The 23,431-nt window shown below is 47.3% G+C and overlaps 1 protein-coding gene across 13 annotated transcripts in view; it reads left to right on the top strand.

Annotated features, from left to right (window-relative positions):
* KIF16B (kinesin family member 16B) overlaps positions 1-23,431 on the top strand; it is a 308,034-nt gene that overhangs the window by 201,264 nt on the left and 83,339 nt on the right. For 4 of the 13 annotated variants that reach the window (XM_061435650.1, XM_061435647.1, XM_061435652.1 and 1 more), the window contains 7 exons: positions 3,474-3,506; positions 3,875-3,928; positions 5,599-6,891; positions 9,641-9,793; positions 11,831-11,927; positions 12,638-12,688; positions 14,007-21,985. In XM_061435650.1, coding sequence (XP_061291634.1) covers positions 3,474-3,506; positions 3,875-3,928; positions 5,599-6,891; positions 9,641-9,793; positions 11,831-11,927; positions 12,638-12,688; positions 14,007-16,064 — 3,739 coding nt within the window. In that variant the 3' untranslated portion in view covers positions 16,065-21,985. Of the gene's footprint in view, positions 1-3,473; positions 3,507-3,874; positions 3,929-5,598; positions 6,892-9,640; positions 9,794-11,830; positions 11,928-12,637; positions 12,689-14,006; positions 21,986-23,431 lie in introns of those variants that run through there. The other 9 variants (XM_061435656.1, XM_061435655.1, XM_061435653.1 and 6 more) reach the window with 5 other exon arrangements.

Here is a 23,431-nt window from a genome sequence, read left to right as displayed (position 1 = left end):
ATGTAAAACTGAGCTTCCTTTCTTGAAGGCAGAATAGAGACAAAGGGTGGCCTCTGGAGTCGGTTGATTCTGCCGTTTACTGGAGACATGGCACCTCTCGTGTGTGAAACGGGGGAAAGATGGCATCTAGCTCTCAGGGCCATGGTGAGAGACACGGGTGTGGACTGACTCTTCTGTGGATGCTGAGCACCCCCCGACCTGCACCACCGTGAGCACAGCCACGGCCGCCCCCGCTGCTTCTCCCCTTTCCCACTGGGCTTCTCCTTGTCTCAGGTCACAGACGAGAGGCAGACTTGTGCACCTACTACGCGCAGGCACGCTGCAGATGTTTCATACGAACTGTCTTCTTTGATGGGATGGGTGTTTGTCTCCTTTGAGGAGATGCCTGTTATTTTCTTCTAAGTCTGTGAAAATTAAGCATCCAAGGTTAAATAACTCATGCTTAGCCTCAGGACCACTAGCCTTTGTATTCAGACCAACTGACCTTTGAGTGCAGTCTCCTGGCTGTAATGCTGTGCCTACCCTCCCACTGTGTGACCCTGTCAGGAACTGTCTTTGATTATTTCTTTCCCATCACAGCTCCCGACACAGTGCAGCCCATTGCCAGGTGCTGTCACCTTGACGACTGCACATCAGAAGATACCAGCGCTCCTTTATCCCAGTTATGTTGGGTCCTGCCTCTGTCATCTCTTGTATCCATGATGACACTGGCCTCCTGATCTATTTCTTGGCTTCTCCTCTCACCTGTTGTCTATGGGCTCTCCAACAACCCTGTTCCAAGATACTTTTCTGCCACCATCTTTAGGGTCAAGTTCAGAGTCCTCAATATAACTTCTAAGGCCCTGCACACTGTAGCTTCTGTAGTCCCATTGAACTTTGGATCTTGCCACCCTCTACGTGCTCCCCGCACCCCTCCCCCAACCCAGGAAGCCAAGACATGGCTTTATGAAGCTTTTCCTGAGTTTCTTCATTGTCTCAGGGAAGACTCTCATAGCCTAGGTGGAAGCTCCCTGGAGAGTCTTGGCTTGATTCTCCTCCTGCCAAATTCTGAGATCTGCACCTGCTCCGTTTGCTACGTGTGACCCTGTCCTTCCTCACTCTGGCTCATGACTCACTGGGAGAACTTCCTGTTTTTACCCCATTGTCACTTACAGACTGGAAGCCCCGCGAGGGCAGGGGCCACAGCTTCCTTCTGAGACACTGTATCCCCTGTGCCTTGCGCAGCGCTTGGCACTGGGCTCAGTAAAACACATAGGTGCTGAGTGTCAGCCTGAAGAAGAAGATACCAAAACTCACATGTTAGGACCCTTGGAGACCCGCAGTTACCAGCAGTTGTAGAGTACCAAATTGGTTCAGGGCCTCCCTCTGCTACTTGCGTGCTCCAGGCCTCAGTTTCCTGGCTCATAAAGTGAGGATGAGACCTGCAGAGGTTAGAGGGCAAAGTGAGGGCACTGCATGCTCAGTGCCTGCCAGCACCTGCGAGTTGTGAACTGTCCTGCGAGAGGGGTTTGTTGTTGGATGGTGGTGTTTTTTTCAGCACCGCAGGGCACGTGCAATCTTAGTTCAGCAACCAGGGATCAAACCCATGCCCCCTGCACTGTAAGGACAGGCTCTTAACCTCTGAAACTCCAGGGAAGTTCCTAAATCCTGTGATAGGTTTTCATTCGAACCTTTCAGAGCAGCATTTGGCTTATAACCGTTCTTTTGTGACATTGTCAGGGGAGAGCCATGTTGTCTGCTGATGGTCACATTGAGCCAGTGTTCACAGAAAATAAAAATTGAGAATAAAAACAATTCAAGGAAAATCCTCAGGTTTTGAAAGTGTTTTAGCCAGTGATTTTTTTTTTTTTTTTTTGCCTTTACCTCTAAGAAGGCTAAACTGTACTGAAGTCTCATACTAGGAATCATTCCCAAGGATCTGTTCACCATTATATAAAGAGAATGATCATATATGAACTTTAATGAAGCCCTGCATCTACTTAGTGTAATGGCATGTAGATAAGGCTTGGAAATTGGCAGATACTCTTCATATAGATTTATGATTGACTTTCCATGGATGACAGTAGCTATAACCTACAGATCATTTTCATTTGACAGAAAAATAAATATAACCCTAAATGATAAGTTTCAATAAAAGATGTAATATTTTTATTAATTTTTTATTAATGCTTCCATTTTATGCATCATAAACTGGAAGCATTGCTCATAAAGTGAATGAATTATCATGTTTTGGAAGCAGACTGTTGTGGGTTCAAGTCCTGGTTCCTCTGTGTCTTACCCTTCTGATCTTGGACAAGTTCTTTCCTATCTCTGAGCTCTGGGCTCCTGATATGTTAATGGGTTTATGCTGTGTGCTGTCTTCAGGATTTGCTGGAAGGCAGAGTAAGCAAGGAGAAGGCAATGGCACTGCACTCCAGTACTCTTGCCTGGAAAATCCCATGGGCAGAGGAGCCTGGTAGGCTGCAGTCCATGGGATCCCTAGAGTTGGACACGACTGAGCGACTTCACTTTCACTTTTCACTTTTATGCATTGGGGAAGGAAATGGCAACCCACTCCAGTGTTCTTGCCTGGAGAATCCCAGGGACAGGGAGCCTGGTGGGCTGCCGTCTATGGGGTTGCACAGAGTCGGACACGACTGAAGCGACGCAGCAGCAGCAGTAGCAGCAGAGTAAGCAAATGTATAAACCGCTCAGCACAGCACTCAGTTCTGCTCCCAACCCCCCACCCCCCCACCCCCCCACTGCTGCCCCAAGACGTCTTACTCTCAGTTGTAACCCAAATTCATTTGGTGACAGATCTGTTTGAAATTTCATTAGCTCATCGTAAAGGTAACGGTTGCCAACCTGGATTTGCATGTTATCCAAGGAAAACAGTTGACAATGAATTTTTCCATAGTGTGGCTTTTTGGCTGTATCTGCCATCCCCCACAACAAGAAAAGGTGTAAGTTTAACAGTTGCGGTTCATACTGTTTAAAAGGTATAGTGCAACCTTGAAGTAATTCAAGCTAGTATTTGAGAAGAAATCAACTTCTGTTATCCATATTTTAATGAGTTTTAAATTGCCCAGTGACCTAGCCCCCTTTATTTTGCTACCACTGTGGTCAGTCTATTCATCATCTCTGTAGCTCCCAGGAGCTGCTGTATTACTGATTGTAGGTTTCTCAAGATCCTCCTGTATACAGTAGAACCGTCTATAAAGTAGTAAAAGTATAAATTTGACTTTTGTGGGCAGTTATTATTGGCACTCAGTTATTATTAGCACTGTAATTATTCTGGGAAGTGTGCAAAACCTAACAGCCAACTCTGGAGTATTTGCTTGAAGAAGTGGTTGGGAAATGTGATGTGTATGAAAAGACGTTTCAATTTGTGCATGACAGTTGGCTGTTAAGTATCTTACTGCTTTTCTTGTGGTGTTTCCCCAGTTAATTCTCTTAATTGATGTCTGTGCTTTCTCTCTCTACCTCCCTGGCAGTTTTTTCCCTATAAAAGGACCCATTTGTCTAAGGTAGAGATTCTTCATTTTTTTGTACTAATCTGTGACTAAACTGCATGGAGTCAGCATGCTTCTCATTTAGAAGTCGTCTTTAACTCTGCTTCTTCCATACAGTGGAAGTGTTTCCACTATATGGACTTTAATATAGTGTCTTTTGTTTCCTTTTCTTCAAGTAAAGTATGTTCCTTCTTGGCCTGAATTCAAGCACCTCAAAGTATGTCTAATTGCTAATCCTAGTTATAGAGCAGAGAATATGTTTTAAACTTGCTAATCCACAATGATTAAACATTGTGCTTGACAAACTGATGCTCTTTGGAGAGAAAGAAAGAGTAAAAAAGCACTTTCAGAAAAGTAACTTGTTTTTCATTTGATTTTATTAGACTTGAATTTGAGCGGCAGCAGCGTGAAGAGCTTGAGAAATTAGAAAGTAAAAGGTAAGTCACGTGATATGGAGTCTTATTAACACCACACAGGGGTGGGTGCCTGTATTGGTGCCCTAGACTGACTTCACCTGTGTCTGTGTCGTTCCCCTCTGGCTCAGTGTCCATCCATTTACACATCTGATGACTATAACTCATTTGTCTTTAGCTGGTTAATTTTACTTCATGTTTGAATTTTTAATTGTTTTTAATTACTATTTTTTTTTTTTTTTGGCCGTGCCACACGGTTCATGGGATCTTACTTCCCAGACCAGGGAATGAACCTGTGTCCCCTGCGTTGGATGTGCAGAGTCTTACCCACTGGACCACCAGGACAGTCTCAGCGTTTGAATTTTTAAAAATAGTTCATCTTCAAATACTTGTGAGAGGGAATAGAGTCAGTAGGCAAATTTACTATACTCATTAAATGTAATACACCAAATAATAGATGTATTCAAAGTTAACTAAAAAGTATATCTTCCTTAATAATATCCTCTGAGTTTTAAAAAAGCCAAAAGAATGGCAATTCCCCTTCTTATGCCTTCTCACTTTTTAAAACATCTTTCTTTAACGGTGATTGGCCATTTGTATAACCTTCTCTTCTCCACCTCTGCATGTTCTCAGCTCCCTTTTCTTTTGGGGTGTGTCTGTGTGTGCAAGCACATGTGTGCAGGTGTGTGTGTGTGGTTATTTAATTGATTTGGAGAGGGTTTTTTTAATATGTTCTGAATATAATTCTTTGAAAAAGCTGTATTTTTTTTCCTGTTCTATATAACAAGCCAAGACATGAACCAACAACAGATACTAGCATAGAAAGGAAGGCCACAGAAAAATCTGTACCCTGGGTATTTATTTCCTAGAACGTGGAGTCTGGAGGTTACAGATGAATTGGTTTAGCTCCCAGCATCATGTAAGATAGGGCTTGGGTGGGTCAGGAGAGAGACCTTGCACCCACACTCTTGCTCTAGAGGCCATCCCTCCCAACCTTGAAACACTGAGTTAGCACCCAGTGGGCACCCTTTGCTCTCTCAGACACATGACACATAGCCCCTGGAATCATGCATTTAAGTATTCTAATGGAGATTGCCATTATTTTCAATGTTATACATTAATAAACTAATATTTTGGGTCACTTGATGATTGCCATTTGTCCTAAACTAGTGATTAAATGCTCAACAGCATGTAGTTATTTGACCTGGAACAATGAAATGTTGATTATCTTGACTTTGATATTTGACCCTGATGAGTTGAGGACAGCATAAGCATTTTTATTTAATATCATTTTGTCACCGAATTTCCACTGAGTTTTAGCCACTGGGCTGAACAGAATTATTCACATTTAAATTTAAATTGGGCACGGCTCTTTCTCTTTGAGCCCAGGGGTCTTTTAAAATTATATCATGCATAACACATTATGCTTATAGGCACTACAAAGAAATGATATCAGAGGCTACTCGAGAAGATTAGGCAAATGATATGTTGGACAGTTACAGAGTAAAAAAATAAAACAGCAGGCCACTGGATATTAAAAGGAAAATGTTGTTCTCTCTTTTTTTTTTTTTAATTTTAGTGAAGGGTGTGCAGTGTTTTAAGGCCATTTCCAGGACGTATCAGTTCAGGGAGAAGTCAGAGCAGCATGTGAAGCTAGTAATCAAATAATGATCGGTCACCGCTTTGCGTTTCAGAAAACTCATAGAAGAGATGGAGGAGAAGCAGAAGTCCGACAAGGCGGCGCTGGAGCGGATGCAGCAGGAGGTGGAGACGCAGCGCCAGGAGACAGAGATGGCGCAGCGGCAGATCCGCAAGCAGGAGGAGAGCCTCAAACGGCGCAGCTCGCACCTGGAGAGCACCCTCAAGGACCTGCTGGCCGAGAAGGAGCGCTTCGAGGAGGCGAGGCAGCGGGAGCAGCAGGAGACGGAGCTTCAGAAGAAGAAGCAGGAGGAGGAACGCTTCCTGCGTGTCCAGGAGGAGCTCCAGCGCCTGCAGGAACTCAACAGCCACGAGAAGGCCGAGAAGGTTCAGATATTTCAGGAGCTGGAGCGACTCAAGAGGGAAAAGGAGGAGCAGTACGCCAAGCTGGAGCAGGAGAAGCAGCGGCTGGAGGAGCAGGAGCGGGAGCAGGTCCTTCGAGTGGCACAGCTGGAGGCGCAGCTCCGCGCAAAGCAGCAGCTGCTGCAACCGCCATGGCGCGGAGAGGCGCAGCGCGCAGCCGAGGAGCACCGGCACCTGGAGGGCATCCGCACCGCCCTCCTGCAAGCCAGGGAGGCCGGGGCCGAGGCGGGTGGCGACAGCCCGGAGCTCGAGCAGGCGCAGCTGCGGTTCTTAGAGTTCAAGCGAAGGCAGCTGGCCACGCTGGCCAACATGGAGAAGGACCTGTTGCAGCAGAAGGACCTCCTGAAACGGGAGGTGGAGGAGGACCGGGAATTCCTCCGCGAGCGTTTACCATCTGGCAGCCAGGAAGAATTGAGGGGGTCGGAAAAGGAGGAGGAGGGCGGCGCGGACGTCCTCTGGACGGCCGGAGCAGTGGAGGGGACGCAGCCGGCGGAGGGCAGGCTGCAGTGTAAGAAGCGTCAGCTCCAGGACCTCCTGCAGCAGCATTTGCCCAGGCTGTCGGAGGAGAAGCAGAGAGTCCGTGAGATCCTTGATCGAGGTCCTCTCGACCTGGACAACACTCTCTACCTAGTGGAGAAAGAGATGGAAGAAAAGGAAGAGCAGCTCGCGCAGTACCAGGCCAGCGCCAGCCAGCTGCAGAAGCTGCAGGCCACCTTCGAGTTCACGGCCAACGTGGCCCGGCAAGAGGAGAAGGTGAGGCGGAAGGAGAAGGAGATCCTGGAGTCCCGAGAGCAGCAGCAGCGCGAGGCGCTGGAGCGTGCGGTGGCCCGGCTGGAGAGGAGGCACTCCGCGCTGCAGAGGCGCTGCGTGCGGGCCGCTGGCGGCGAGCAGGCCAGGCAGGAAGCCCTGGAGAAGGACCGGGAGAGGTGAGCGCGGCCCAGGGGGTGCCTGCCATGCCTTCCAGGCCCCCGGGCGTTAGGTTGATGGGTTGGATTCTCCCCTTGAGTGCTGTATCTCTGACTGATACATCAGTTGATGGCTAAGCCTCATTTTCTTTTTCCTTAGAATCCTTGTTTTAGAATCACCATCCTAAAGTTGAAAAAAACACACAAAAACCAAGTCCTGGTCTGTTACCTCAGTGACCTCTGATCGTGTGTATTATATTTTAATAAACATGGAATACTGAAAAGGCTTCCCGCCCGATTTCCCCGCCCTCCCCCGTTCTTTTTTCTTGATCTCTACACCCCCGCTCCCTCCTCCTGCCCACACCTCAACATCTCCGTGAGGATGAGCAGCACTTACTCTGGTGAAGGATCGCTCCTGAGTTCACAGGTTGTGTAGACACCGATTTCCACACCTGGCAGCGAACTGAAAAGAAACCGCCCCCCACCCCCACCCCCGTCCACCCCCCGGGGGTTCTTAGTGTTTGATGGGAGATTTCAGGATTCTGAATTAAAACATAAAGCTCTCCAGATGTTCTGAACACAGGTCTCTCCAGGCTCATTTGGCGATGATTTACTGATACTACTTTGGAGGTTGTGAACTACGAGCCAGTGCTATTTTCATGGTAAAGGAGTGTTTCTCTTCCACCACCTCTTAACTATTGCCATGCTTCCTAGAGGTAGGGCCTCAAAACAAATGCGCACACTGGAGGGTGCTTTTTCTGCTAACCCTGTAGGTGTGATGCCAAGACTCTCAGTGAGACTGGCAGCCACCTGGTTTGCCCATGTCTCCAGATGTGGTGTTCTGCAAGGGGGCTTTGTCCCCTGCCCTGCTTGCCGTGGATAGGCTCTTCCATCTGGAGCCGCAGTGTTCGTCCTTACCCTTAGGAGGAGGACATGGACCTTTTTCTTTAGTTATTCCAGACCCTTTGGTCTATTGGGATCTTAACTGAAGTCCCGGTACAGGGGGCTGGAAGGCTCCCTGCCTCCCTGAAGTCCTCCCCCTGCCTCTCACCCCTTCCTAGGGGCTGCAGCGGAAGCCACCTGCTGGCTTCTCGGAGCCCAGCTTGACAAGGGCAGAGGCTTGAAATCCATCCTGGTGACAAGGCAAGACCTACCGTGAGTTGTTGCTGGAGCCACCATCAGGGTCAGGACAGCCTCCTTTCAAACCATCTGCTTAAACGATTCTCTTTACCAAGCTCTCCGGTGATTCCCTCAGGCACAACAGTGACAGATGAAACAATCAAAACCCACAAAAGCTGTGACTTCAGAGAAATAGGTCTGAGGTTTAAGAAAATGAGTGTAAGTATGTTATGTAAATGAAATTGCTGGACAAAGCTCCGGCCCCAGGAAAGGCAAAGCAGAGGAGGCGTGCTCTCAGTTTGTGGCCTGCGCTTCACAGTGAGAATGCAGTGGGGCTTGGAGCCTGCCATCCCTGGCTTCTGCCAGCCAGCCTCGCTCCCTGACCATTTACTATTAATACCAGATTCTAGCGGATACACTTTAGTGATTTCCCAATGTCAGCATTTCTCTGGAGGCTTTTAGCTTCGTGTGTTTTGATGGAGCAGATTTTGCAAAGCCCTGATTGAGGCGGGCAGATTCTCAGCACTTTGCTGTGACAGTCCTGTAGCTTTCTGGGGGTCTTGGTTTTGTGTCTTAGTTGTTTCTCTGGGCTCTCCCAACTGAGCCAGGGCCTGCTGTGCACCCTGACCTGACCACTTGTGAATTTCCGAAGTGCAAAATACCAGATTCACATGGAGCCAGATTGCACCAACACTGCACTGCGTTTGCCTTTCTCTGCCAGCTTGCTTTATGAGCTAGGTTTAATCCGTTTTCTTCTTTCCCCCTCTATGGTTATATAACGACGGGACAAGCGTCAGGCACTTGGAAAGTGGCAGGGTTGCATCTCAACACCAGCTGAGGTCCAAGTCTCATAACAGTGAGTGGGCTAGTGTTCCTTAGGACATGATGACTGGAAAGCTTGGCTCTTTAGCCTGATGGGCCTGAATTCAGTCACGCCTGGGCCAGTGGAGCCCAGCCTCATACATTGTTGCCCTTACGTTAGCTGTATCGTTGGCCTTTGGAAATAAATGTTTGGTTCCAGAGCTTATGGTTTATATTAATTTCTGTAGATACTCAGCCTGTTTTCCTAGGTCTCTCTCACCTATTTCCCTTTTCCACACCCTCTGCCTTAGCGAGCACAGATTCCTGGTTTTCGTGGCTTAGTCCCTTTGTTTCTGCACCTGGAATCCCATTCACTGTCATCTCCAAATGCCAAATTCCCACTGGCCTGTGTGGACTCAATTTAGAACTGCCTTGACCTTGAAGGTTCTCTTAGATTGGCGGTTTAAAAAGATTCTTTAAAACAAAAATCTCTTTTGTCAAATAGACATCCTTGTTGGGTTATGATGTATAGTCCACAACGAACAATTTTGTTGAAGCCAGGGTTGGGTCTCAGAATTCTGCACTTGTACCTCTGAGGATTTACTGGACACAGTGGGAATACCTTTGCCCTTGATGTCGAACTCTAACTCCTGGATGTCTGTGGCGTTTGTCCTGAAACTCTCTGTGGCTTGTTACCACCTTATACATTGTCTTACAGGTCTGCAATAACCTTTTCTACCAGAAGGTAAAGCTCCTTGGGCAGTTTTTGTCTGGATCTCCTGTGGTTTCTAGGGAAGAAGCTCAGGAGACACTGTTAATGTGTGAATTCACATAACTTCCATCTTTGTAGGTTAGAACATGAAATCCAGCAGTTGAAGCTGAAGATCTGTGAGGTCGATGGTGTTCAAAAAGGTCATCGTGGGACCTTAGAGGGAAAGCCTGCTGCTTCCAGCTTCCCATCCAGTGCAGAAAAATCTCACCCAGTCCCTCTGATGGATGAGAGGTACTGGACAGCACACTGATGCCAGGCCTATTTCTGACGTGATTTGATGACTCAGGGAACCCTGTATTGGCCAGTTTGCATATGAAGGGCTCTATACAAGATTATGAACAGCACTTGTCCCCAAGACATATTTGTCTTGATCAGCTGCTGCCTGGCCCCTGGTAGGGTGAGATGTCCTTTATAGGGCTCAAGACAGGATACTCGGCCAGTCAAATCAAGAATGCTGGTGCAAGTAGTTTGTGTAAGAAGGTAGAATTGTTAAAAGGTTCAGGGAGGAACATTCCTGGTGGGCCAGTGGTTAAGAATCTGCCTTGCAACGCAGGGGACGTTTGTTCACTCCTTGGTTGGGGAACTAAGATCTCACGTGCCATGGAGCAACTGAGCCCGCATGCCACAGCTGGGAAATCTGTGTGCCACAGTGAAAATCCCGAATGATGCCAGGAAGATCCCACAGGCCACAAGGAAGACCCAGTGCAACCAAATAAATAAATGTTTAAAGAAAAAAGGTTTCGGAGAACCAGAAAGGAGTGATGCCAGGCCAGGTCGAGAGGAGCAAAGTAGAGTTAATTGGATTCTACCAAGAAGGACCTTGTGCTGACAGATAGTTTACAGACGTCATTGGTTACAAATAGATACCGCAGAGACCGTACCATATATTCAGAATGACCATGAATAGCACGCATGCGTATCTGATGTTACTATAGAAAAATGATTTTCGACTTGGGTGGCATCATGAATTGATCTGTGGCTTGGAGCCTTCAGCTAATCGACCTATTCATTTCAAGCTGGGCTGTCCAGAGCCCTGGGTACTAGCAGAGAGCTATTCACATATCAAAATATACTCAGACGGCACAAACCTCTGAGGGCCTTTAAACCTAGGTTGTCTTCCTCTGTGGCACTTAAAATTTAAGTGAAGGTTCAGAGAGAGAATTTGTTTATAGGAGGCCTTGGCTCATAGTCAGTTGCATATGATTTTCTTTACTGAAATACTGAAATGTAAATACTGTATTCTACTATCCTTGCACCATTCTTTTGGGCTATCTTACCTATAATATTACTCTCTTTACCCAGCATATCAGAAAGTCGTTAGCCATGGTCAGTAGTACAGAAATGTTTTTAGAATTACGTGTAGACTTAGATGAAACCAGATTTTTAATTTTTAGTGTGCTAAGATGTAAACACGCAAAACAGTTCATGTAAAACAATCTGTGTAATTCAGTGTTTGTAGACCCAGGGCCGGGAGCCTAGAACTGAGAAAGCCTTGCCTTTGGGCGGCCTGAGTCACTGGAAAGATTTTGAAGGACCCAAAATCCTCTGTTCTCCCTGGTTCTTCTGGGTGGATGGCTGCACTTTATATAATTTCCCCTATGTATTGTATGGCGTGCCAGATATTTGGTTGACAGCTGCCTCAAAAGTCAGCTGTTTCTGGCGTCCACTGTCTTGGCCCTTCGCCGGGTGTTTTGGAAGGTAGAGACCTGTAAAACGCAGTGTCTCACGGCCAGGTGCAGCGAACAGACAGAGGAGGAATGAGGTGAGACAGCGTGCCATCCAGTGGGGAGATCTGTGGAGGCTGCACCCGCCTCTTTGTCTTTCCTTTTAATCCTCTGAAATGACTTTGTGTTTTGTGACAAATAATTATCACCAGTATCTGTGTGAGGAAACCAAGGCTTGGTGAGTGAAGTGCTGGGTCTCGGGTCTCAGTCGTGAGACCATGGAGGGTCTCTGACTCTCTCCCTTGGCCCGCAGCAGGAGTTCTGCCCGGGACATCAGCGGGAATTTGGATGGGATAACTGAGTCTCCCTTCTGTTCCCAGGATTCGGTAATGTGTCCAGGCCTCTCTTATTGGAAGAAAACCCTAGATAGTGAACACGTGATGTCACATTTCTTAGAAAGGAGGCAAAGGTTGGAGGCTCTGAGTTAACTGTGTTTAGCATTTAGGACAAGAAGGCTTCTGGTTGCCAAGGGTGTGGTAAGCAGGATCTCAGATGCGCTGTGTGGTTAGACGGGATCATGGACTCCCATCTCCTTGGCTTTCAGGATCAGTGCGTACATTGAAGAGGAGGTCCAGAGGCGCCTTCAGGGTCTGCACCGGGTGGTCGGTGATGGCTGCCGTGAACCTGCGGACACCGTGAAGGTGAGGGAAGGAGCTGGCCATCCGGGCAGGCGTTTTCAAGATGACTTTCCATTAAGGAGCTGGGGGTGGTGATCTTTTATTTACAGTTTTTCAGTGAGAAAATTGAGATATAAAGTGTTCTCAAATAATTAAATATTACTTGGGTGGGGCTTGTCTACAGATAGTCTTATTTCAGGAGTCACTTTATTTGAACACTTTGAACTTACAGGGGGAATTCATAAGTGAATATGAAGTTTCCTAAAATGTTTCATTTACCTCAATTTACAAAAATTTTACACATAACACCTTTCTGATCTCTCCAAAAATATAATCAATTTCGTAAATATTTAAACCACTTGCTAAATTATCCCAAGTAAGCATACAGTTTTGCCTTTGAGAAGATACATACTTGTGACTTGTTGATTTTTATCAAAATGAAGTCATTTCCTTCCTATCCTACAAATTAAGAAGTATCCTAAGGAAATCTTACCTTTAATGTTATGCTGTGATTTTTAAGGTTAGGAATAAATGGTTCAGTTCCATTTATAGGCAGACGGATCCATACAGTCACGTTTATCTTGGAAATATAAACTCTCAAGAAAGGTCATTGTTGAATGACAAGTATGTTTCTTTAGAATTTTGTTCTCATAAATATTCTAATCAAATCAGTTTTTTTCCCTCTATGTGAACATGCTGTAATTTAATATAGAGGCCTTTTATTTTCATTTCAGGATAATGAGAAACTTCACAATGGCACCATTCAACGTAAGCTAAAATACGAGGTAGGTAATGACTTTTCAGATTGATAGGGTCGCCTTAAATTACGGCATGCTTGTGTGATTAAATTTTCTTAATGTTTAGTTGCATAATTAGAATTTCGAAGTCCCAGTGAGATTAATGGCTAATAGGCAAGGCAAGCTATTATATGACTTAAAAATTAAACAGAATCCTGCCGGTTGCAAACTGCTCTGACTTTATTTGAATGTGTGTAGCTGTGGTAGAAACCCTCTGCCCAGTTTTTCATTTGTAACAGTATCCTTTTTCTTGGTCTGCATTTAAGAGGCTGAATTATATAATCAGAATCAGAGAGGGGGTTTGGAAGTGAACCTGAGTACTTCCCAGTGTGTTAGGAACCCTTCCTGTTTATGGACTGTGCTGGCAGTGGCACAGAGGAAACACTCTTGGTTGGGTAACTTGTTTCTCCATTGGCTTGTCAGACCAGGGTTTATTTGGGCATACAATTTGTAAGGCTTTTCTTGTATTTTCCTCCACTGAGGGACTTGTCCTTCCCATACACCCCTAAATTCAAAAATCAAAAAAAAAAAGCAAAACTAGGAGGTGGTAGAAATCTTACGTCACCGAACAGAATGAGCGACAGAGGGGTGGATGTCCTACAGGAGATGGCCCATCTCACCCTCCATCCGACCCATCTGGGAATAACGCTGTCTTCCTCTGAACGTCCGACTCCTCAGGAGATGACCTCTTGAAGAAGAGGACGTTGCCTTTCACTTCTTTGCGTCCACATGTCTAGCCTGTAGCAGGTTGGCCGTGAGCCTTTTGTGGTCCTGGCTTGCAGACACCATAATGGTGCTCTAACCAGGGCAGATGTACACGAAGGATTCCCAAGAAACAAACGGAGAGGCCAGAGAAAACACATGTGAGGTTGGAATACTTGTCAGTTTCTAATTCACATTAAGTATGCTCCCGGCTACTCTTACATTTTGGACATTTACTCAAGGACTTACTTTCACAGCTAAATTTGCCCCCTGGAAAATTGAATCAAAGGCCTTAGAATTCTGTCTTTTTTTTTTTAAGAGTAGAATATTAGACCAAGAAATGGATACTGTGGCTCAATCCCATCTAACATATTTCTGTCAAAATACTTGGCAATTTATAAGATATGAAATACGGAAATTGATGCTCTGTGTGTGAATCAGCTCCTCTATTCTGAAATCATGAGTCAATCAACACAAATGGCTTTGGTTATCGATTGAACCTCTGCATTAATCCACACGATAAAACCAATGACCACAGGAATCTTCATTCACGCAAAAAGAATCGCAAAAGATGCCACAGCCCCCTTTCACCTGTTTTTGACAGAAGAGCTGTCCTGCCCCATTGCTGCCCAGAGACATCACTGATGCCCCTGGCCAAGAGGAGAGCGGGGAGGTGGACCAGAACCACCACTGGAGCCTGCCTGTGACCCGGATCATCCCCGGCCCCTCTGCCCGCTGCTCAGCGCCAGATTGGGAAGCAAACCAGCGGGGGCCTCAGCCCTCGGAGGACGAGCCGTCACACAGCAGCAGTTGTAATAGAGGCGACTCTCAGCCAGAACGCCTCAATCCCACTGAAACCCCTCCTCTTAGCAAAAGCAGCACCAGCGGTGCGGGACATACTCATGGTGAGTCAGAAAGCCTCAGCGAGCCGACGAGTCCTCAAGGTGGACCCAGCCCGGGGCTCACGTCCAGCTGGACTTGGCTGCAGCACATATCCCAGGAAGTGTCTGTGGACAGCAGGGGCGAGCAGACCTGGCGGAGCCAGCTCCTCTGCTTCATTCTCTCTGAAAGGGTCCCCCGGGCCAGTGTTCCCCCAGCGGCACTGGCCTCCAAGCTCTGCTGGGAGGAGGCAGCAGCTGGAGCGGTGAGCTCTTCAGAGTCCCTGATGACTGTCGAGCCAGAGGGAAGCCGTGGGTTGGGGTTCATTTACCAGTGGGTCTCAGACCTTTACAAAGACACCAGGAGCCACCTGCTGCGGACAGGCACAGAGGCTGTCGGCCAAGCCCAGCTCGTGGGCAGCCTGTGCGACCCCAGCCGGCTCGCTTCGCAGGCAGCGACCTTCCTCACGAGGCTGCCGATTCTGAAGCTGTCACCCCTGCACAGGCTACTAGAGACAGGTGGGGCAGCAGCAGAAGCTCTCTCCCTCCCCAAGGAAAGTCAGGTTGGCAGCAGAGACGAGGCAGGGGCCGTGGGGCGGGCGGGGAGCCTGGTGCCCTACCGAGCCCTGGGCTGGCCCGCTGGCCCCATGGCCACTGAGTTCCCAGGCTCCTCACTGAGCTCTGTCTCCTGCCTGGAACTGGAAGGTGCCAGAAGGGGCTCCGTGTTTAAGCAGACCCTTGTGCAATTCCCAGACCAAATGCTGAAACTTCAAGAATGCCCCTTAACAGACTTCCTTGAGCTGGTGGCTGGATCCCTACCAGAACTTTGGGGCAACGCGGATGTACCCCAAGGCATGTACTGGCTGGCCGTGGCCAACTGCGCGGAGCCGGCGCCACGGCCTGCGTGCTTGCTCCTGTTCAGCTCCGCCCTGTACGCCCTGGTTCTGGACCCCCCAGGCTCTGTGGGCGTCTTTCACACCCTGCCCCTCTCTGGGCTCCAGGAGATTCAGGTTGGCTTCGGTGGGCAGAGCGTTCGGCTCCTGGGCTCTGCAGAGAGTCTGCTGCTCACTGTTTTTACTTACAACAAGAACCTCTGCCAGCAGATATGCCGGGACCTCCTGTATGTCCTCGCGTCTGCATCCGAGGCCGCCGCCTGCGCCGAGCATCCCTTGTTCCGGGAAGATCTGGTCCAGGTCTCCCTTGACTGGAAGGCAGAAATCCCTGACTTAGTTTTGGCAAACGGAGTCCGGTTATCATCCAGATTCCAGAACACCCTGGTGGACCTGATTTACTTCCTTCACGGGAACCTGGATGCCGGCGCCCCATCTCTGGCGGAGGCTCAGCTCTTGCTCTACACGACGGTCAGAGTCGAGGGTGACTCTGGCCAAGGCCCCTGCCAGTCGCTCGTCCTTCTGAACACCCACGTGGCCCTGGTGAGGGAAGACCGCGTGTTCTATCCTCGCAGCCCCGCCCTGAGCTCTCCGCCCCCAGGAACACGGTTTGATGTGGTCAGATGCCGAGCCTTAAGGGAATTCAGGTGCCTAGTCATTCCAGAGACAAAGACATCATCCACCCTCGAACTCGTCTTCCTCCAAAACCTCAGACACCAGTCAGATTCAGGAAGCGGTGCCTCCCGGCGCCCTCAGGAAGCCCAGAAGGTTCAGCCATGCACCAGCACCTTGGATCTGCAGGGCGGCGGGGATGTGGTCCCTGAGGTCTGGAAACTGACCTTCAACTCTCGGGACGAGGCTCTGTGGCTGACCTCACACTTGACGAGGCTCTAGGGAGGAGGCTTGTAACAGTGCACTGCATGCTTTCCTAGACTGTTCATAGAATAAACACGATGACAACCGTCCAGGGCTATGAATAGCTCAGTGTGGCTAACTGATTTGAAACTGGAAAAGTGCAGACCTCTCTAAATTGGAAATGTAAAAATTTAAATATCTCCTCTGAAATAAAAACAAACATAGCTGAGCACTGATAAAAGACCTTTCTCACCACCGTGCCTCACTTTCCTGAACCTCAGCCTTGTAAATCGGGTCCGCCTCATTGTTTGTGAGGTGCTGGAAGCACGTAGGGGTGTGTTGACTTGTGGTCGTGTACCTTGGCGTCTGTTGGTTTCTGCTGGACGCCGGCAGGCGGACGTGAGCTGCCTGAGCAGGTGTCTGGTCTGGCAGCTCCCTTCCCAGCATCCTCAACTGGCCGAGGTTAGGACAGCTCTGTCTCAGAGCAAGGTAGTAAAGGCTTCTAACAGCCTTCCCCAGGGGCCCTGAGGGTTTGAAATACCTGCCCCCTCCCATAACACGTGGGATGGAGGCAGTGCCATGCCCTGCCAGGTCTCCTTCAGGGCATCGCCTTTGTCGTCCTCCGCTTAGACTTCCGGCCCTTTCTTTTCCATCCTATGGTTCAGTGCCTCGCTCGTCAGCTCAGTTTTGACCATTCTCCCCCCTGGGCCACATGGCCCCACGTTCCAGTCCTTTCTCTGAGCTTCGGCGTTTCTCTCCTAGAAAGGCTCTTCAGCTCTGGGTAAGTGTCTAGGCTGCTGCTGCTGTCTCATCAGATGGAGGCCACCCTGAAGGCATCGGCGCTTGCCTGCCACCCCCCTGCTTCCTCCCGGCCTGCACATCTTTCTGAACCTCCCACCACAGGGCCCTGCGTTCCCTGCTTCCGGGGGGAGCTCACGCCATGTCAGCCTGGGTCGGCTCCTCTCCCCTCTGGGTACCATCCAGCTGCCCTCTTCCTGCATAAGCGGCTTAGAGCCGGCTCTTCAGGGCCTCTCCTCTGGTGGACCCCTTCCTGTGCACCTATGTCTGATCAACGTTCCTGTGAGGCGGCTTGCACATTTTGTGTTTATGTTTTCCAGCATCTGACCCCGGGTTGCTATGCCTCTCTTCTCCTGTTTCTCGAGTTTGAGGGTTCTCCTAGCTTCCAGAGTCACGGGAGGAAGAGTTCGAGTGTTCTCCTAGCTTACAGAGTCTCAGGAGGAAGGAGGCCCCCTCCCCATCACCCTTTCTCCTCTCTTTCACTTCAGCTGGGGTCACAGCAGCTGCTCTGCAGCACATCTGCAGCTCGCGACTTGGCCTTTGTTTTGGCCTGGGCTGCAAGGGCCACTTTGTATTCCGGTTGGGTCTTTGCAACACATCCAGTAGAAGTGATGTAGCCCCCACACTTCATTTCTTCTCCTCGTTGTTGAGTGGGTCAGTGCCAAGCTGATCTGTCCAGAGACGGACCCTCTGCCTCTGGCCAGGAAGCACAGCTCCTGCCTGTTCCCCGTCAGAGCTGACCACCAGCTGCTGAACTCGCCCTGCGTTCCCAGCATTGGTTTTCCTCTCCCCAGATTCTGGGGAAGGGAGAGGGGAGAGGCAGGGCTCAGGAGACTGTGTCAGGGTCCACACTGCTGGCTACAGCCTGGCTGGGGGTGGCCAAGCGAGGTCTTTTATCTTTTTGGAGGAAGTAGAATTCCTGTGTTTTTTCCTTTTCCTGTGGAGCTTGTTTTTAACCCTTCCATAACCCCTCCCCCCCCCGACACACACAGGCACGCACTCTCTCACATGCACACGCATTCACACCCTTTTGCCTTATACGTGAAGACTTTTGAGTCTGTGATAAAGACATCATTAGAATTTGTTGACACGACTGACTGAACAACAACAACTGATTAAGTGCTAAAAAAACGTTTGTTGTCTGCTTGGATGGTGGATCTTCTATCACAGAAAAAACTTCCAAAATGAACCAGAGTAGTCTTCTGATATCTTATCAATAATATTTCCCCATTTTTGAAATAAATATTTTCTTATATGTTCTTCATAAGAACAGAGTGAATGATCATGAGGAGCAGGGAGAGCGGAGTGTAAGATGCCAGAGGAGGATAGCGTGGTTGGGAAGGAAATAGTACATAGGCGGTCCATTTAGCAGACTGATAGGCATTAGATAGACTAGCTCGTCCTCATAGGTGAAGAAGCAGGATTCCACCGTGTTATAAGTTATGCTCTTTAATGTTGTCCACAGACGGAGCGTGCAGCAACGTGAGTGCTGCATTCAGATCACATTATCGGTTATGACAGAAGTCTGCTGCATGAGCCACGTAGCCTGAAATGAGGAAGCAGCCTCCGGGCAATTCAGATTCCACCTGTCACTTCCTTTCACCTAAGCATACATTTCACCTTGAGATCAAATGTGGTCCTGATGTGAGGATCTGATTTACCGTCATGAAGTGACTCTTAAGGGTGTCAGGAGGCCGGGAGAAGCCAGTGGAGGGACGTGTGTGTGCCCCCTTATCCTCCATGGCTTCGATCCTAGGGCCTCTCTCTGGCTCTCAGGTTCCTTTTCCGGGGTTCTGAGCCTGGGATGCTGCTGCAGGGGAGCAGGTGTGACAGCTTTGCGTCCAGCCTGAGGTACCATCTTCTCAGTGGTAATGAGTTTCTGTATCAGGAAAAAAAAAAAAAAAAGGTTCACGCATACTTCATTATGTGGCTCTTTGCATTGTCGTAATGTAGGCATAAACACTTAACACTGCAGAGCTTGTTACTGTGTTCCAGACAATACCTCTTTGAGTCCTTTTGAAATAGCAGTTTCATCTGAATTTGATTAAAATCCATTTTGCTCACAGCTGCCTGTTGTGCAGACTTGTGGATGGCAGGGTGAATTTATTTAGTCTTTGTTGAAAAACACTTCAAAACAGTTTGTCTACCCATTCTCATTACTTTAAAAAAAAATGTGCATGCATCCTTTGGAGAGAATGCTTATGCCTTCCAGCAGTAGTAATTACAGTAATTTTTATTTACATTCTTTTTCCTAGATGGATTAAAGTTCTGAATGATAACTAGATAGTCAAGTGGTCTTGTTGGGCAGACTAGTTTCTAATGAGGTCGTTTTGCTGATTGAGTTACACAGCCTCCACTACTCACTTTTTAGTTAATACTGCTTCCTTCCTTAACATACCTTTTGTCATGGATGTTATATCAGTCAGCTGTTGCCAAGTATCAGGCAACCCTCAAAATTTTAGTGACTTCCAAAAAAGAAAGCTTTTATTTCTCACTAATAGTTTGTAGTTGAACTGAGGCATCTCTCCTTTAGGCCAGGGTCATCTGTAACTCAGCTAGGGTTGGTCTGTACCACCTGTCTCATTTTGGGGTCAGTGTGGAAGGGGCAGTGGCCATGAACTTGATGATAGAAGCAGGAAAAGACAACCACGCGTCGTGTCTGCCAGCATCCCGTTGGCCAACACAGGTCACACACGCACGTCCAAAGCCAAGGTCAAGGAACAGTACACTCCATTCACCAAGAAGCCATGGCAAGAATATCTTCCTCCTCTTGCTCCTCTGGCTACAAGAGAGAGAATTGGGACCACACGGATGCCTTCAATCGCGTTTTCCAAGGTTCTCTTGAAGATAAATTCAGGTAAAACTTGTAAGACCTCTCCCTGATGGAAGTGCTGAGTCTCAGTCATCAGTTGAACTCATTTCCCAGTTCAGTCTTCGCTTAACCCCTCCATGGGCTGATCACTGCCTGCCTCTGAAGCAGTTTATTCACTGGGATCTGCTCTCACTGTTAGGGGCTTCCCTGGTGGCTCAGATGGTAAAGACTCCACCTGTAATGCAGGAGACCAGTTTCAGTCCCTGGGTTGGGAAGATCCTCCGAGGAAAGGGATGGCTACCCACTCCAGTATTCTTGCCTGGAGAATCCCATGAAAGAGGAGCCTGGCGGGTTACAATCCATGGGTTCACAAAGAGTCAGACGCGACTGAGTGACTTTCACTTTTTCTCACTGTTAGACTGCTCTTGCCATAATTGTCCTTATTGTGACCATCTGCAGTCCATCCATCGGTGGCCGCTCTATGGCAGAATGGAGCAGGTCTGTTCCACAATTGTATTATACCAACAGCCTTCCAAGGACACAGTGCCCTCTCTCACCTCCTCTGGTTTTTTTTTTTTTTTACTACCACCAACGTTCTTTAGTCCCCCTACTGGTTCCTACATAACACAGATTCCGAACTACCAACATCCAGTCACTTATTAAGGATACACTCTTGTAATTTTTTTTTAAAAAACGCATCTTTATAAGGAATGAAACTGAATAATCCAGTTGGTAAGAAGGAAAGAGATTCTGTTGCAAATCAGTGCTCACGATTTTCTTCTGTCATCTCATTAAAATCGTTTGTTGCAGAAGATGCAGTGGATCATCGTGGTAACAGTCCCGACCACCCTTTATATGTGGTTTATAGCCTACTGAGTTCTTTCCTACATGCTATTCCTTTGGAGCCACACTGTGATCCTGCTGGGATGGTAAAACTGTCGATTTCCATTTCATGTCTGAAAGGATCACTTGATTGAGAACTGGAACTCAAACCCAGACCTGACTCTAGGACGGATATTGTTGCCAAAGTCATCTTCTGGTCATGGTTATTCTTGACAGTGCCTGTATACATTTTTTTCTTGATTTGTCTTTTCATAGGCATGAATGATTAATTGGAAGAACTGCTGATTTTTTTCCTGACTTGTAACTTTTTTCTTGGAATTCTAGACATTAAAGATTATTTCTCTTTTTATAAGTTTTGTTTTTCAGGAATTGCCTTACAAGTTTCACCGCAGTTCCATTGTTTCTTGGTATGCTTTACATCTCCTTTTTGCTCTCTGCATTTTGGCTCTTAGACAAGAAAACCTGGGATATAACCATTGTGGCATATAGTACAGATAACCACGTGTCCTCCACGTTGCTCCTTCAGTTAAACAGTATACTCTACAGAAACATAGAGACATGGTGATAGAGCCCCGCCAGTCACCCACTTTAGCTTCTCCTGGAACTGAGAATTCAGCACAGTTTGAGAAGTCAGCGACTGACTGACGAGTGGCACTTTTCATGGGTCATTAAAGACACTGCAGAACCAGGAGGAAGATCACCTGTTTTTCCCTCCTTGGTTCTCTGCTCCTAGACTCGTGTTTGGTGATGAGAGCCACATGACAGCTGCTGCCGCATCCTCAGTGAGTCACTCTAAACCTGTTATTTAGTCTTTTTTAAACCGTCCATCTCACGATGGGTTGTCCATTGTTAACGATGGGCCATTCAACTTATCTTTGGACTAGAGAAAGATGGGAACATTTTTAATTGTTTCAAGTTGAATCATTCGTAAGATATTCAGTATTTCCAAACCTTGAGACAATGTCAGTCATCTCAGATGTGGATGAAATAATCTACTTGTAGTAAGAATCAGAGATTCGGATTTACCATAAGGTCACTAGCCTCAAGATATTCCACACGAATCTATGTCTAGTACAGTTTGTTATTTTCTGGCTAATTTATCCTTGATGATATATAGGTATATAGCAAAAGGACAGAAATACTCCTTTATTTGAAAACTCATATTTCTGTGTCCTGCTGTGACTATTCTGAAGTCACTTTAAAAGAAGGCACAGTTTGGGTTGTTTCTACATGTCGGCCAGTTGTCAGGCCCCAACCTTGCCGGGGGTCGTACCGGGAGCAAGTGTGCCCCATGCCTTAGCAAATCTGGGTCAGCGGTAGGTACGGAGCCTGCTGAGTGGCATGGGGCCAGCCCCAGGTCCCTTCTTGGCACAGGGAGGCTTCACCTTCTGGACAGGCATGCAAGCATGTCTTGGCTTTCTGCCACATTCCGTAAGGTACACCTGCTCACACAGGCCGCCTTTGTGTTCTGTTTCTTGTGACGTGGCTCGTACTTGAGAAGGTCCTTGCTACCAGTTTTCAAACTGGGGGGTCACAGTAGGTACCTGATGCAGAGATCTCTAATTAAAACTATTGCTATGGCACATGTGGTTGAAAAAGGAAGGGTTGGAAATACATGCTATGCTGGGAACAGAGAAAGGGGAACCGCTAGTTTTGCTAAATCTGATAAAAGCCCAGGTTTGCCTGTATTTTAGAAGCAAAGCATGGCTATTTGGCTAAGAGATCACCCAGCCGTCCTGAGGCCTGACCTTGTCATAGTTACAGCATATACTGAACTCAACCATCTGGTTCGTAATTAGAGTGTTTAGGTGAGAAAGCTGATGCCTCCCTGTGGGATCGGTCCACTCCATGCCCTCTGCAGTGCCGACAGCTATTCTGGTGGATGCTAATGCCGCTTCCTATTAATTTCCTTAATTTGCTCCTTTTGAAGGAGACACAGCCTGAGTAAGGAAGAGAAGCTTCTAACCTGAATATTCAAAACATATCCTGTGATCTGTCTGCTTCCTTTGGCTGAGGACTGGACTATAGTATTTCCCTGACACTGGAAAAATAGTGTATTTGTTGACACTGGACATTGTTTTGGCAAAAGCTATCAGAAGAAAATACTTCTCTGTATCTTATTTTAAAAAGTATTTCTTGTGTATAGACATGTAATCTGTTACTGATAATGCACTTTTCCTTGACCTTTTATTTCTAAGTAGAGCCACCCTGTGATGCATTTAAACTTGCTCGACACATCCCACGTGTTTATCCAGATCGCCTGTGCGATGAGCTTCCACGCTACAGCCTTTCATGCTCCGTCACCTCCTAGCATGCTGTGCCACTGGCTTCCCCTTCCCAGTCTAAGACTCTTCTTTGCCCCATGTAGAGAAACTGTGACTGATTCCAAAATCAGTAATTCCATAGATATTTAAAAGCTCTCACAGAAAACAGGATATGATATGATGCAGCACACATTTACAGTAAAACTCATGATATTCAAAATATAACTACTTTCAAATAAAAAAATAAATTTGGCAGACATTTGTGTTAACTTTCCTTCCTGCCCAACAGAAGCGTAGTTTAGGAGAATGTCAGGAACCTTGCACAGTATATCCTGAGAATTCAACATTTTACATTTTGTTGACTTCAAAACATAGCATCTAAAAATCCCATTGCAGCAGTGATTCAATGGAAACACATACTTGTGGTTTTTCTCTATACTTCTGCTCAAATGTCTTTGGATTCCTGATTATTCTTCAGTTATTCATTTCTGCAGGTGTTTATTTCTCCCCACCTGTTAATATTTAATTACTGTGAAATCAGTGAGATTGAAGTAAACTGTGGCCCCAGATGTTAGTGGGAATGCTGACAATATTTCTAGTCTTTGCCATACAAAATAATGAAGAGAAGTATCCTCTTCTCAGTGAAGGGATCAGTTGTTCTTCACTGTCTGGTCCCAAACGGGGCAGTG

Source organism: Bos javanicus, chromosome 13 (assembly GCF_032452875.1).
Source record: "Bos javanicus breed banteng chromosome 13, ARS-OSU_banteng_1.0, whole genome shotgun sequence".
NCBI classification, from domain to species: Eukaryota; Metazoa; Chordata; class Mammalia; order Artiodactyla; family Bovidae; genus Bos; species Bos javanicus.
This window is presented reverse-complemented; position numbering and strand designations above follow the sequence as displayed.